Raw genomic sequence first — 12759 nt, 5'->3', positions numbered from 1 at the left:
TGGAGTCCAGCTGTTCCTAGTTGAGAACCATGGCTTCAGACGACAAGGTGCTAACTCTCATCTCAAGTGCTTCACACTTGCAAACAGCCCTGGTGCAAGCTGAAGTCAACAGAATCACATCATCTGCATAAAGCAGGAACAAGATCCTGAGACGATCAAACCTTTCAAACTATGGCTGTGCTTAGAAATTCTGTCCATAAATATTATGAACAGAATCAGTGACAGATGGCAGACCAGCGCTCACTGAGAGCAAGTCGGACTTTTTGCTGTCAAAGCAAGCCAAGCTCTCAAGCCTCTCACTCAGTTTGTACAGGAACCCAAAACAACTATAGCTCAACACTGCAGTTATAGACCACAGTTTGCCTCGTGCTTTGCACAGGTCACGCATGAGGCACCAATGACAGGAAGAGCAAACATTTGCTACCTTACTGTCCGTCTTAGTTTCGGCATCGTAGGCAACACCTTGTTCAAACACATTTTTAAAGCCAAGAGTTGGACAGTCTCATCGATGGTGGAGTTTTCCTCTCCTTTATTGTCCATGATAGTGTTTCGCACTTTAAATTAGGACCCATGGCAAAAAGTTTAATTATTATTCAGGGTCAATGCCTGCTCTTCATCACATTTTCATGAGAAAAAAGTGCTGTTTATCAGGGGGAGATCAGATTAGCAAGTCTAACCTTAATGTACAAGGACATTACTTCTAATTGGATGATTTACAAACTCATCCCGCCTTACTACACAGCTTAATTAGTTCTGATTGATTCTCATCTCTCAATATTTTCGTTTTGTTTTTGTTTATGAAATTGTAAATACATTTTATGACAGTTTTGTCCTTGTGCATTACTTCTTATTAAGTTAGTCTTGCTTTTAAAGAAAGAAAACCAAGGTGGCTGACAAAAATGCAGTTATTGAGGAGCAAACATCTTTTTTAGCTGATGGGGTATTGTCGTCACCCTGCCGTGTGGAAAGGCTGGTGTGTGGGCACTGGGTTAATTCTTTTTATCTGTAGTTCATTTGTTTTGATTTCCCAGAAACAACCAATGGTTAAAGAATTATCAAGAGAGGATTTAAAGTCATTCAAAGCCATCAAACCTTGTCGCTCGGCTTAAACAGAGATTAATCCCGTGTAAATGAGGTGCTAAAGTACAAGTGGGGAAACATGCACAGAGTAGACACGCCATAAACATAGGCTTGCACTCAGCTTGTAAGTATCCTGTTATATCACCCGTTGAATGGAGCTCTGAGATATCCCCTAACAAATATCCTATTTGCTTGCTTAGCCGTGGAAAATGCCTCATCACCCATACGTCTGCTGACTGAGCAATTCACTGCAAACACTGATAATACAGACCAAATCTATAAGTCTCTATAAATGTCCAGACTTGTTTCTTGGGTGAAGTTCCCCAGCCGGCAGAGCAGGACTTTTATGAATTTGCTGAGACGTCACTCTGGCTCAGTTTCACAGCAGACTGCTACGAGTGTGACTCAGTCAGCATAAAGCCTCACAGCAGGTACGACTGAGGCATAAAACATAAAATGACGGATCACTGGCTTGTAAAGATACATAACATCTAAAGAATGAAGTGATTCATGAGGGAAAGAGATGCACCATGGGTGAAACCCAATAATCCTGACTTCCATGAATGTCATTTTAGTACATGACATAACTTCCAGAAAACTGCATCTGCCAAAAAACAGTTATATAACAGATACAAGGCTGTCCTTGTATGCTAGTGTATATACTGAATGCACAAGAATGAGCATAACGCCAAAAGAAACCCCCAAAACCTTATCAAGGCAGCCTTATCAAATCCAAATCACAGAGTTGCTCTTATTGATTGCATTTGCTAAGGCCTCAGTCACACAGGCCCTGCAGCCACCATTCCCTAACCAGTTAGCAAGCGGCTGCTGGAAGTTGCTTGCTGTCACTGGTGGTGGGCTGGTTGCAAAGAGTGTGCTCCAGTCAAAAACTTCCTTGAAATTATGTTAGTCACCCACAGATTGCTGTGGTAGCCCAACATTCGCCATTTACTCTGAGCTGTGCTGAAACCGTGAATTTCAAAAGACGCAGTTTTTACTTAGAAGCCAAACGACCTCAGTTTAGTTGCAGAGTGTTTACAGGTAAGTTGCCATCCATGCAATCTGCGAGGTTTGGGGTCTTTCTCACCTGGTGATTTCCAGCAACCACTCGCCAACCAGCGGATGCTGGTGGTTGCAAACCGGGGAAATACAAATATTTCCTCAGGACACACTGTACACAAATATGAAGTAATGTCTTAAACCAAACTTGGTAAAAAAACAAACAAAGGTCCTGATTTTTCACGCTGAACGACTCTGTTAATAATTCACAGGCAGCGGTGTTTATTTATAAACTGAGCAATCACGCCCGACATTCCTTCAGTACGACCTCAGAAGTTCCTGCTCTCACGCCAAAGATGTTTTTTCTTGGCTGTGAATGATTGATGAGAGCTCAGAAGGTGAAACAGCTGATGAAGAGTTTGTTAGGATGTTGTTTAGCTGTCATGCGGGAGATAATCTCTAACAACAACCAAAGACGATAAAGGTACAAACCAGATGTTACCTAGTCTATCAGTTTAACAGACGGGGTCATAAAAACTCGTCATGATTTCATAATCTCAGTTATTTTTTGCTGAATCAAAGGAATCGAGCCAGTTTTATGCACATATATATGCATATATGTGTGTATATATATATACACACACATATATGAACACAAAACGTAAGCGTTTGATCGATTAGTTCAGAAATGATCACAATAAAAACACTTCAGAGTGACTATGGTTGGGATTGGGATTAATAAACCTTTCCTTGTTATATCTGAATTATTAGATGTTACAGCAGATCTGCCATCAGTGTTTCACACAGGGAGGGAAATGACTTGGATTCACAGGCATGTGTGGATTGAACAGGACTGATTGGTTAACATCACCTTCATGGTCCAACCAGGATGTGTCCCAATCATTTTATTTAATCTTGGATTTATTTGGTTTTGTTTCTTATCATGATAATTTGACATTTTCTGGACATTTTACCATGAACTCTGGGACAGATGTTCAGTGTTCCCACAGCATGAATTTAAGATTTTAAGCGAGGGGTGTCAAACATAAGCCCCAGGAGCAGAAATCGACCCGGCAAAGACTCACAGCTTTAGAATATGAAGGAGTGCATAGATTAATTTTAACTGTATTTTCACGACTTTTACAGCTTTTCTTATTGATAAAGACAACCCAGCCACCCTTAACCACCATACTACACCAAGGGACATTTTCTACCAATTAATAACTAACTAATGCTGTATTTTTATAACTATAGGACAGTCTGAGGTATAAATTACCAGAACCTTTTCTGTAACGTTACACATTTATCTTGTGTTCTTACACATTTGGCCCACGATGTAAAACGAGTTCGACATCCCTGATTTAAACTTTCTGTGATTCAGAGACATACGACTGTAGTTTCAGTTTAAACTGAAACATTTTTGCAACTCTTGGGTTGATTGTCGTGAAGAGCGAGAGGTGGGCTGTGAAACTGAGGGACGCTGAACGTTCATTGGTTAGCCAGTGAGTAAATTATTTTACCTTGGTTTATCTGCCTTTCTGACTAATGGAGACCATAATCTACATCATCAGTATCACAATGTTGTCATGAATACATGAAACTAGAAGCTGAGCCCTTGAACTCATCAGGGCTCAGCAGGGCCATCGTCTCAGATAGTCGCTGCCCCCTTTTGGTCATTAAAATTATTCCCTTTTGTCTCCTTTGTTCAGACCAGCGCTCCTCCAAGCCTTGTAAAATAAAACACTTCACTAGAGCACCAAGTGTAATCTAATGGATCCTTTTAAAAATAAATCATTAAGACGACGTGGAGGTCTGTTAATGGGATTCACTGAATACAGGCTGATTCATTAGACCTAGCCTGTCTTCAGAGCAGCTCACGGACACGCGTTTCTCTTACTTCAAAAGGACATCATGACCTGTCTGTTATCACGTATCTCACTTTCGCCTCAGGGTCATCGTGTTTGTCCTCACTTCCATCTCCACTGATTAAACTGACGGCTCCTGCAGGTTGTTCAAAGACGGTGAAGCACTTTGAGCCTCCGATTAAAACATGTTTTTAAATTTAAGACCTCATCCTGATTCAGCTTCTGCAGAATTAATCTCGTATCAAACACTCAAATTAACGTGTACGTTTATATTAAACACTTGTGTGTTCAGTAAAAGAGTAAAACCAGATTCTAATGAGGTTTCTACCTAAACACTCACAGTGAACAGTCAAACTTCCTCTGCATTTAAACACGATTAAAAAAAAGACTGAAGCTGAACTCCACTGCAACGAGAATTTAGTTTACAATACATTGTGCACAAAAAAAAAAAAAAAATCACAAAATATTTTTTCCCCTGCACTCCCTTATTGGTGGAATTTTTAAAGCCTTTCAACAAGTTTTATGAATCAGCTCGACAGCTGTTTAAAGACTTGTTTCAAATCTCCTGGTCCATGTTTCTACTATTGGACTCTGCTTAAGGAGCTTTGCATGATTGACAGTTCGAAATAATCCTTATTTGTCTCACACAGATACTCGGTACAGTCAGTTCCCATCCCTTAAAGAAGAATTGCTTAAAACAGTGTGAAATGTAATTTTATGTCTTTAAAGGCCAGGGCTCGCAAAAATCGCTAGCCCGACGTCCCGGGGCTAGCGATATCTCCGGTCGGGCGACCAAAATCTATCTCAGCCCCGGGACGTCGGGCTAGCAATTTTGCGAGCCCTGAAGCCACGCCGAAAGCAAGATCTGGGTCACGCTTTCACACGGCGTTAACATTTTTGAAGTGTTCTCCTCCAAATGAGCAAAAATATTTTTATCTGTCGCTTCTGGTCACATCCAGAAACTCGTCCTCAACAATCATCCCGACTTTTATTTCCGGCTCAAAATCTGAAAAATTCCAGAGAGTTTGTAAAACCGCTCAGATATTTGTTATTTATCAGTGAAAAGATTCACCAACTTCTTTATTTTAGCATCTCACTTCATATTTGTTTCGGACTTTGCCCGGGTTTGCTTGGGAATAAAAACAGAAATCAATTAACACACCATTAAAAACAGATCCATTTTTCATGATTTTACTTAGATGTTTGGGTCCTCCTGTGGTTTGTGAGGATAATGGAGGAAATTCAAATACTTTTATCCCAGAGAGGGGAAAAAAAACCCACACCTGCTGGATGAGTTTCAAGGGGTTTAAATTATTAAAAATCTCATTTCAGTCATGTTTGACTTTCACAAGAAAGAGCGAATAAATCCTGAAACAAAATGACTCAATTAAAAATACAAAAGGCGAGAGCAACGTCCCAGAACACGGACGTGTTTCCTCGGCACTCGCCGACAGCTCCGGTATTTTACTCTCCGTCCAAACACTCGACCTCAGTCTGAATGTCCACAGTCCACTTCCTCAGACCCACAGCAGATCTTCTACTGGACCATCGGCTCTGGAGCTGCGAGCGAGCTGGCGAAGGCCTCGTAGTGCTGCGGGTGGCAGCGTTTATACTCGCTGATTTTCCTCTTGATCTGTTTGGGCGTGTCCTGGTAGTAGTTCTTCTCGTCTCTGGCCATCGCCTACAGAGCGGGGAAGGAAGGGACAGCAGCGTGAGAGGGCGTTCCTCTGTGAACATTAACCAGACGTTATTCAGCTAAGTGATGCTTAAACACAGAGGATCAGCTTCAATTAAACAACAAGTTGGGAAGACTTTGAATCCAGACTCAGGCTGAAGGCTTTTTACTGTCAGCATCTTGCTCTTGTTTTCCACTGACTGATGGGGTCTTAGTTTAAATAATGAATCCATGCTGTATTAGAAAACAAGTGGTCAGTTTAACTCTCAGCATTTCCCACCACACTCAGTATGGCCACCTGCTACGTGCTGATCTTTAATTTTTATTCCTCCATGATCGACTGTAAGATAACCTTCTTGTTCAGCTAACCAGCTTGTGCTTTCAGACACCAGCTAACTTGCTGTCCAAGTTGTTTTCAACATTTTTCAGCTTCCTTTCCAGTGAGTCTCTCATCCTTTGGACTCCAGCTCCACCATCCACTCGACTACAGCTGTCAACTGAAGTCTTTCTTCTGCAGAAAATTAAAGGATCTCCCTAAAAAGACCCTGCAACCAGTGGAGGACTGGTTCATGTCCAGCCTGACTGAGCCCAGGAAGGTGGAGCTGGAGTCAGTCTTTGGATGAATGACTCACTGGAGAGGCAGCCAAAAGTTTACCAAAAGTCCCTCCTAATGAGAATCTGTGAAGAACACCTTGTATGAAATATTATTATACAAAGAGCCAGGAGATGACTGCTGTTCTGCACCAGGACTTTTCTTTTTCAATTTTGTTTATATATAATCCCAACAAAATTCCTCTCAACGTGGTTCATATTGTAAGCCAAAGACCCTACAGCAATACAGAGAAAACCCCAACAATCCAACAACCACCTAACGAGGAAGCGCTTGATGACACCGGGAAGGAAAAACTTTTAACAGGAAGAAACCTCCAGCATGAGCGGTGTTTGAGTGTTTCCTACATATTAATTATACCTGGGTGGTGATCAGGTGTAATAACCACCAAGTATATTCAGCACCTGATTTTAAAGTTTCATGTTTACTAAAAAAGTTTCCATTACATTTTATTTTGAAAGTTCAGTCGTTCGTAGCCAGAGAGGCCTCAGCCATTCGCATCAGGGACTTCCCTTCAACCTGCTGTTGAGATGATCCTCGATGTCATTCAGCTGACTCGCCACAGAGGATCTCGACTCACAGCTGGACCACAGCTAGTGATGGCTGTCAGCACCTACAGCTACAATCCAAGATGGCGGAGTCTGATGGGATCAGCGGGACGAGTGACTCGCCGGAGAGCCAGCTGATCACATCGCTCTGACTGATGAAGTACTCGTCAATTCAAGCAGTTCTTCCATCTGCTGTTGTGGTAATTTGATGGTTGACCTCGGTCTGAATGTTCTTCTGTGTTTTAATTTGTAAAATAAAAAAGCATCACTTTAATGGGAGCAGAAGTATAAACTCGGGTCTGAACTGCAGTAAAAACCCTTGAATCTGCCTACAGCTTCTCTCAGTGCGGAGCTCCAGCTGACACATTCGGCTCAAAAAGTCGAGGATGGAACATTTCTCCGTGAAGGTCGTTTCATTGTATAAAGAAAAATCCACACTCTCACAATATCCCCTCTTATTGACCGACTCCGGCTTGGCAGCGCTCCCGGCGGTGACTCAGTCTCATCTAAAGCAACTGTTGAAAATCCATTTTAATGAGTCCTTTTTCTAATAAAAGCTCGGTTTAAACCTCTGCCACACACTGCTCTGTTTATCCAAGTCACTTCAGGGTTATTCCAAGAATAAAAAACGACAACAATCAATGCCTCTGATCCGACCCCCTCAGAATCAGATGATTTTTCTGTGCAATAACTGCAGTATGTTTAATATTTATCTTCATAGCGTGATTATTTTCTGAGTTACAGGCTCATGAAACACAAAGATAACACATGCTCCGGCCTATCTCCCCCTTAAATAAGATAAAGCAGGCCCTGACGTGCTTCGAGGCTGTTACAGGTGCAGATATGGGATGCCTCTTGCAGAGACCATGGGTGATGCACATGAGTAACAGTCATTTGGGGGTTTCTGAGACGTCTCCAAGCAGAAAAACCTTTTACTGTCAGTACCTGCTCATTTTTGTGAAATTTTCATGAATAACTCAGGAAATTGGCCGTAAAATGAAGGAACTGTAATTTACTGTTAAATCCAGATGAAAGTCCCATCACTGTGGTCCAAGCTTGGTCGTTCTTACCTTGTAGTCCTGGTTGTGCTCTCGGATCATGTACTGAACGTATTCGATCAGGTCGGTCGATAACGTCTTGGTGTCTTTCCCGGGGAGGCTGGCCTCCGCCTCCAGCTCTGCTCACACAAACCAAACACAAAGAACAAAAACACTCTTATCAAGTTTAACAGGAAAAAGGTACATTTTCCATCTTAGTCAGCTTTAAGGAGATAAAAACACTGAAGGATAAAAAAGGAAAATATGCAAACTGAAATAAGGTTGCCGACGCAGAGGAGTGTTTCTGAGCTGCGACCTTGCCACAGGTTGGAAATAAAAATGGTGAATCTGCAGCTGCTGCTTCTATAACATCACAACAAACACAGCGCAGAAGTGAAACACCGCTTTCATTTTAATTGGTTTAATTAGGCTGCATTCACAGAGCAAGCAACATGAAAAGACTTTTGGAAGTGAAGTGAAGAAGCCTTCATTAAAAACACTAACATGTCATTAAGCAGCAGCAGCAAAGGAAAACACATCAGTGAGAAATCTGCAGCGGCATCCACAGCCGAGGACGATTTATCCTGACTCCGCCCCTGCTCCAGCGCCACGGTGAAGGTCAACTCACCATGCTCGTGTATTTCCACAGTGTCTGTCCGCTCAAAGTGCTTCACACTACAAGTCACACTGTTAGCCATGTGCTTTATATTGTAAGGTAAAGACCCCACAACAATACTGAGAAATGCCAACAATCAGAAGACCCCCTACATCAGAGGTGTCAAACATAAGGCCCGTGGGCCAGGATCCGGCCCACTGGACGTCTTCGCCCAATGTGCGAAGGCCACAAACTCTGGACGTTCAACTGTATTTTCATGAAATTTACAGTTGTCCCGTTGATAAAGACCTCTCCACAGCCGTTCATACTGAAGTAATAAAAAATAGATAAATGATTAAATGGCAGTAAAGATCTTTTTTTCCACTGTTATGGAAAAATCCCCCAATCTGGACGATGAGCTAACAGAACTTTTTCTGTAATTTTACAGATTTGCTACCCACTCTGGCTGCCTCGTGGTCGAGTTCACGAGTGAAGGGAGAGCTGAAGCGGACAGACCGGTGTACGGATGAAGTGTTTGGGAATATTTGCTGGTCCAAGCTAAATCCTACAAGCACAGCCTGGTTGGCGTCCACGAGCAGGCTTTAAACGAGCCGTGGTGAGCAGCATCCAGCCAACTCTGAACACAACAAACCCTCCTCGGGCTCTGTGCAGCAGCCGGCTCGGTGGACTCTGTTGGGCTACGTTAGTGACGGAGACGAGCGCCGATCTACGTTCCTGCCGTCACCTGCACCTCACACTGTGGGCACAGACTGAAAGGCTTTCTCAGAAAGGTGAATGGACTCCTCCTCAGACTCAGGGTGAAGACATCAGACCTTCAGACGGAGTCCAGAGTCGGGATGATAACCCTCCACATCTGAATGAGCAGGCCTGGATGCCTCTGCTGAGGTCACCGACCTTTCTGTTGTTCTCTTATTGTCATTTATCAACCTTGGCGTCGCTCTATAAACTTACTGCTTCTCCATCGACTTATTGTCTTTATAAGATCACAGCTTATTGTCACGTTGATCGGAGCCAATGAACTAGAAATCATCCCTAAATCATAGAAAGTCTGGCAGAAAAACGTGCTGACATCATGGACACACGACTCCTGGCTCCAGATAAAAGAATAATAAATGAATAAATGAGCAGGTGGGATTTAGCTTAGCGTATGGAAACCACCTGTCACCTGCAGGATGAAGTGAAGCAGACATTCATGTAGATGAGGAGGAGAAACTCACGCTGTACGATGTAGGGTTTGGTGATGACGGCAGGCTTCGTATCTTCCCTGGGGAGCTGCACGTGTGGAAGAAAAACACAATGAAGGTCATCAGGCAGCCTGTTTGGACTCTGGGTTAATAAACATAATCATCCATCTTCCACCGTAATGCGACGCGATGACAGCTGTGAAATGTGGCTTATCTCGTCTGCGACGACGTTTCGGGAGACAAAACCGTTTAAGTGTCCTCGCCGCCGAGCCCGGGGGGAAGACACAAATTCATCATTTAGTCGCCGTCACAGGAGAACAAAATGAAAACGTGTCTGAAGGCTGCTGGAAAACAAAGTGCAGCCCGCAGGCCGGGATCCACTCGGTTTAGCCCCGAGTTGAAACGGCAGCGGTGATTAATTAAAAACACGAGCAGCTGTAAAACATCAGCGGGATACTTTCAGGAGGTAGCATCTCTGTTTCTGTCTGAAACCTGGAGCAATCAAACATCTCAGGCTGAGTGCAGACTTCATAATTAACACTCTGTCGCCCCCTTCAGGCCCAAACTAATATTTGCAGGACGTGAACACAAATATGCTGCAAGTTTAATGTGCTGGTCGTTTTTAACATTAACAGAATTTATAGCAAAAACTTGAGGTCATTCCTTCATTTCAGGTGTTTGCAGTTGCTATAAATATGACTAATTTAATGACTTTCATCTTTAGCTATACACTCACAGACCACGTCATTAGGTACACCTCCTCAGCTGCTCGTTAACACAAATATCTAATGAGCCAATCATGTGGATATGATCAGGGTGACCTGCTGAAGCATCAGAATGAGGCAGGAAGGTGGACGTTGTTGGTCTGAGTGTTTCAGAAGCGTTTTTCAGACCATCTCTACAATTTACAGAGAATGGTCTGAAAAAGAGAAAGTATCCAGTGAGCTGTTTGAAAATGCCTCTTTGATGTCAGAGGTCAGGATGGCCACGGCGCTTTATGCTGATAGGAATGCAACAAGAACTCAAATAACCACTCACTACAGCCAAGGTAGACGGAGGACCACCTCTGAATGCATACTGCTTGAAGCAGATGTGCAACAGCGGCAGAAGACCACGCCGGTGCCAATCCTGTCAGCTAAGAACTGAGGCTAATTCACACAGGCTCACCAAAACTGAATGACAGATGATTAGAAAGATTGAATAGAAGACCTGAATAACATATAAACATTCACAACCAGAACTTATGAATAAATTCATATTTATGTTTTGAAACCGACTCTGGATCCTAACTGCATCTAAAACATGTTTTTAAAGCAAATTAAGCGCAGCTAAAGAGATCCGAGATCTAAACTGTGTGCAGTTTCTTACCTTCTGCTGTTTTATGGGCAGAGAGCGGTTAGGATCAAAAGCCAGACCCATCTCCTGCAGGTTCCTGGCGACGGACTTGTTGTCATCCCACGCATTTCGAATCTGAGATCTGACAACGACAACACGTTATACATGAGACTACATCTACTGTAGCCTAGCACGTCACCAAGAGCACAACTTTGTTTGTAGAATCAAGTCTTTAATACACAGGAACACAGTTATTCACCAGATTTATTACTAATCAAACGTTCAAGTTCTTGGCCCACCCCAAGACTTTACTGATAACTGGCAAACCGCCTGATCTTCCTGTTTCCCTCCGTTAACAATGACTTCCTGACAGCCAGTAAACCACAGATCCATCTCTCAGGCCCTGTGTCAGGACTTTGCGGGATTTTTTTCCTTCCATTTCTTAAGGACATGACTTTTCCAGTTTTCTCAGCATTTTTAAAGACACCCTGCATCTGCTGGGATATTTCAGTTGTTGGTTCACATAAAAGAGGACATTTTAGTGCCTGTCACCGTCAATAATGATCATTTCATCCGTCTGTATATCACTCAAACAACTGCATTAAAAACAGCATGTGAAGTTTTAGTGGCAGAGGGCCTCTGTACATTCATCCTCTAACATCAAAAAGCTGATTTCATGACAAATATTCAGTTCACAGTCAGATACTTGTGTTAAAAGTATAAAATAGTCTCTTTTATGAAGAGTTTATCCAAAATATGGAACATTTCTTGAACAAATGGGACCAATCAACTTTAAACAAAGGTGAATTAATTCGCTGTAAATCTACTCACTAACGTAAAGAATGTACTCGATCAATCAATTAGTCGACTCTCGGGTCACCGGTATGTTTTGGCTGCAGCTTTAACAACGTGTTTTTGTATCATTCCTACTAATATTAGCGCACATGCTAACACTCACTGCTCGATCCTCGGGTTCGACTTCTTCTTGTTCTTCGTCTTCACGTTCTTCCGGTTCCGGTTGTAGTCAAACTTCTTCCTCCGGGCTGACTGCTTGGCTCGCGGCATTTTAGAGATTTTCCTCCGTTTTCAGAGTCGCAAACTTTGTGTTGTTCTTACTGTGGCTCAAAAAAATCAGAAAGGAACAGGCAACGTGCGGGCAGCAACAGGAAGCACGTGTTTGGTTTGTCCAGGTCATGTGACGACTAGGCCACGCCCCCTCCAACCCAACCTTTCTTTTCTCATTTTTTCAGAATGTACAGAGTCCACCTGCAAAAACAAAATAAAAATAAAATAAAATAAAAAAGAATATAGTACAAGAGAAAATAAACATATTTTAATATTTACAAAATAATGTGACATAAAAATAAAAATATAAATGAAGAAATTATTTTCTCTGATTAAAACAATTATTTCATAAATCAAATAACTCAAATAGTTTTGCAGGAAAAACTTAAAAATTAGAAAGTTTTAAGTTTACTGTATGTTATGCCAAATTGCTAAGATATTAACAGAGGTGAGTCCAGAAGGGGGGGCATGTGGGTCCCCCATCCCAACAATGCCACAGGATCAGAGTATTGTTAACCTTACAGTGGATGAGAGCAGAAAGAAGGTACAACCATTCACTCACTTACACACTGTAACATTGTAACATATTCCCATGTTATGCTGTTTTCTTCTACTCTCCTATATGTTGGATACAAATAATGCATCATTTATTTTAAAGCTTTAGTATCTTATCTTGCAGATAAATTGCATTACCAACAACAATATACGCCATTAATATATCAAAAGCTTCAGCATTAAATTGGTA

At 42.2% G+C, this 12759-nt stretch overlaps 1 protein-coding gene across 1 annotated transcript; it reads right to left on the bottom strand.

Annotated features, from left to right (window-relative positions):
• Window positions 1-4391: 4391 nt before the first annotated feature.
• Window positions 4392-12122, bottom strand: nop16 (NOP16 nucleolar protein homolog (yeast)). Its single transcript, XM_063486300.1, has 5 exons — window positions 11908-12122; window positions 10983-11091; window positions 9648-9702; window positions 7848-7954; window positions 4392-5625 (listed from the first exon to the last, which is right to left on the bottom strand). Exons 1-5 carry the CDS (start codon window positions 12012-12014, stop codon window positions 5482-5484), a joined length of 522 nt encoding a protein of 173 aa, XP_063342370.1. The 5' UTR covers window positions 12015-12122; the 3' UTR covers window positions 4392-5481.
• Between the last annotated feature and the right edge of the window lie 637 nt (window positions 12123-12759).

The sequence above is a fragment of the Pelmatolapia mariae genome, linkage group LG10_11 (genome assembly GCF_036321145.2).
Source record: "Pelmatolapia mariae isolate MD_Pm_ZW linkage group LG10_11, Pm_UMD_F_2, whole genome shotgun sequence".
NCBI lineage: Eukaryota > Metazoa > Chordata > Actinopteri > Cichliformes > Cichlidae > Pelmatolapia > Pelmatolapia mariae.
Note: the sequence above shows the minus strand (reverse complement) of the source record. Positions and strands in the feature narration are given on the sequence as shown.

Bases quoted from the DNA above. Each gene is read 5' to 3' on its own strand.
- nop16 (XM_063486300.1), bottom strand. From the start codon at position 12,014: ATGCCGCGAGCCAAGCAGTCAGCCCGGAGGAAGAAGTTTGACTACAAC. The intron at 9,703-10,982 runs GTAAGAAACTGC...CCACACGTGCAG, and splicing joins TGCCCATAAAACAGCAGAAG to CTCCCCAGGGAAGATACGAA. The intron at 7,955-9,647 runs GTGAGTTTCTCC...TTGTGTGAGCAG, and splicing joins CAAACCCTACATCGTACAGC to AGCTGGAGGCGGAGGCCAGC.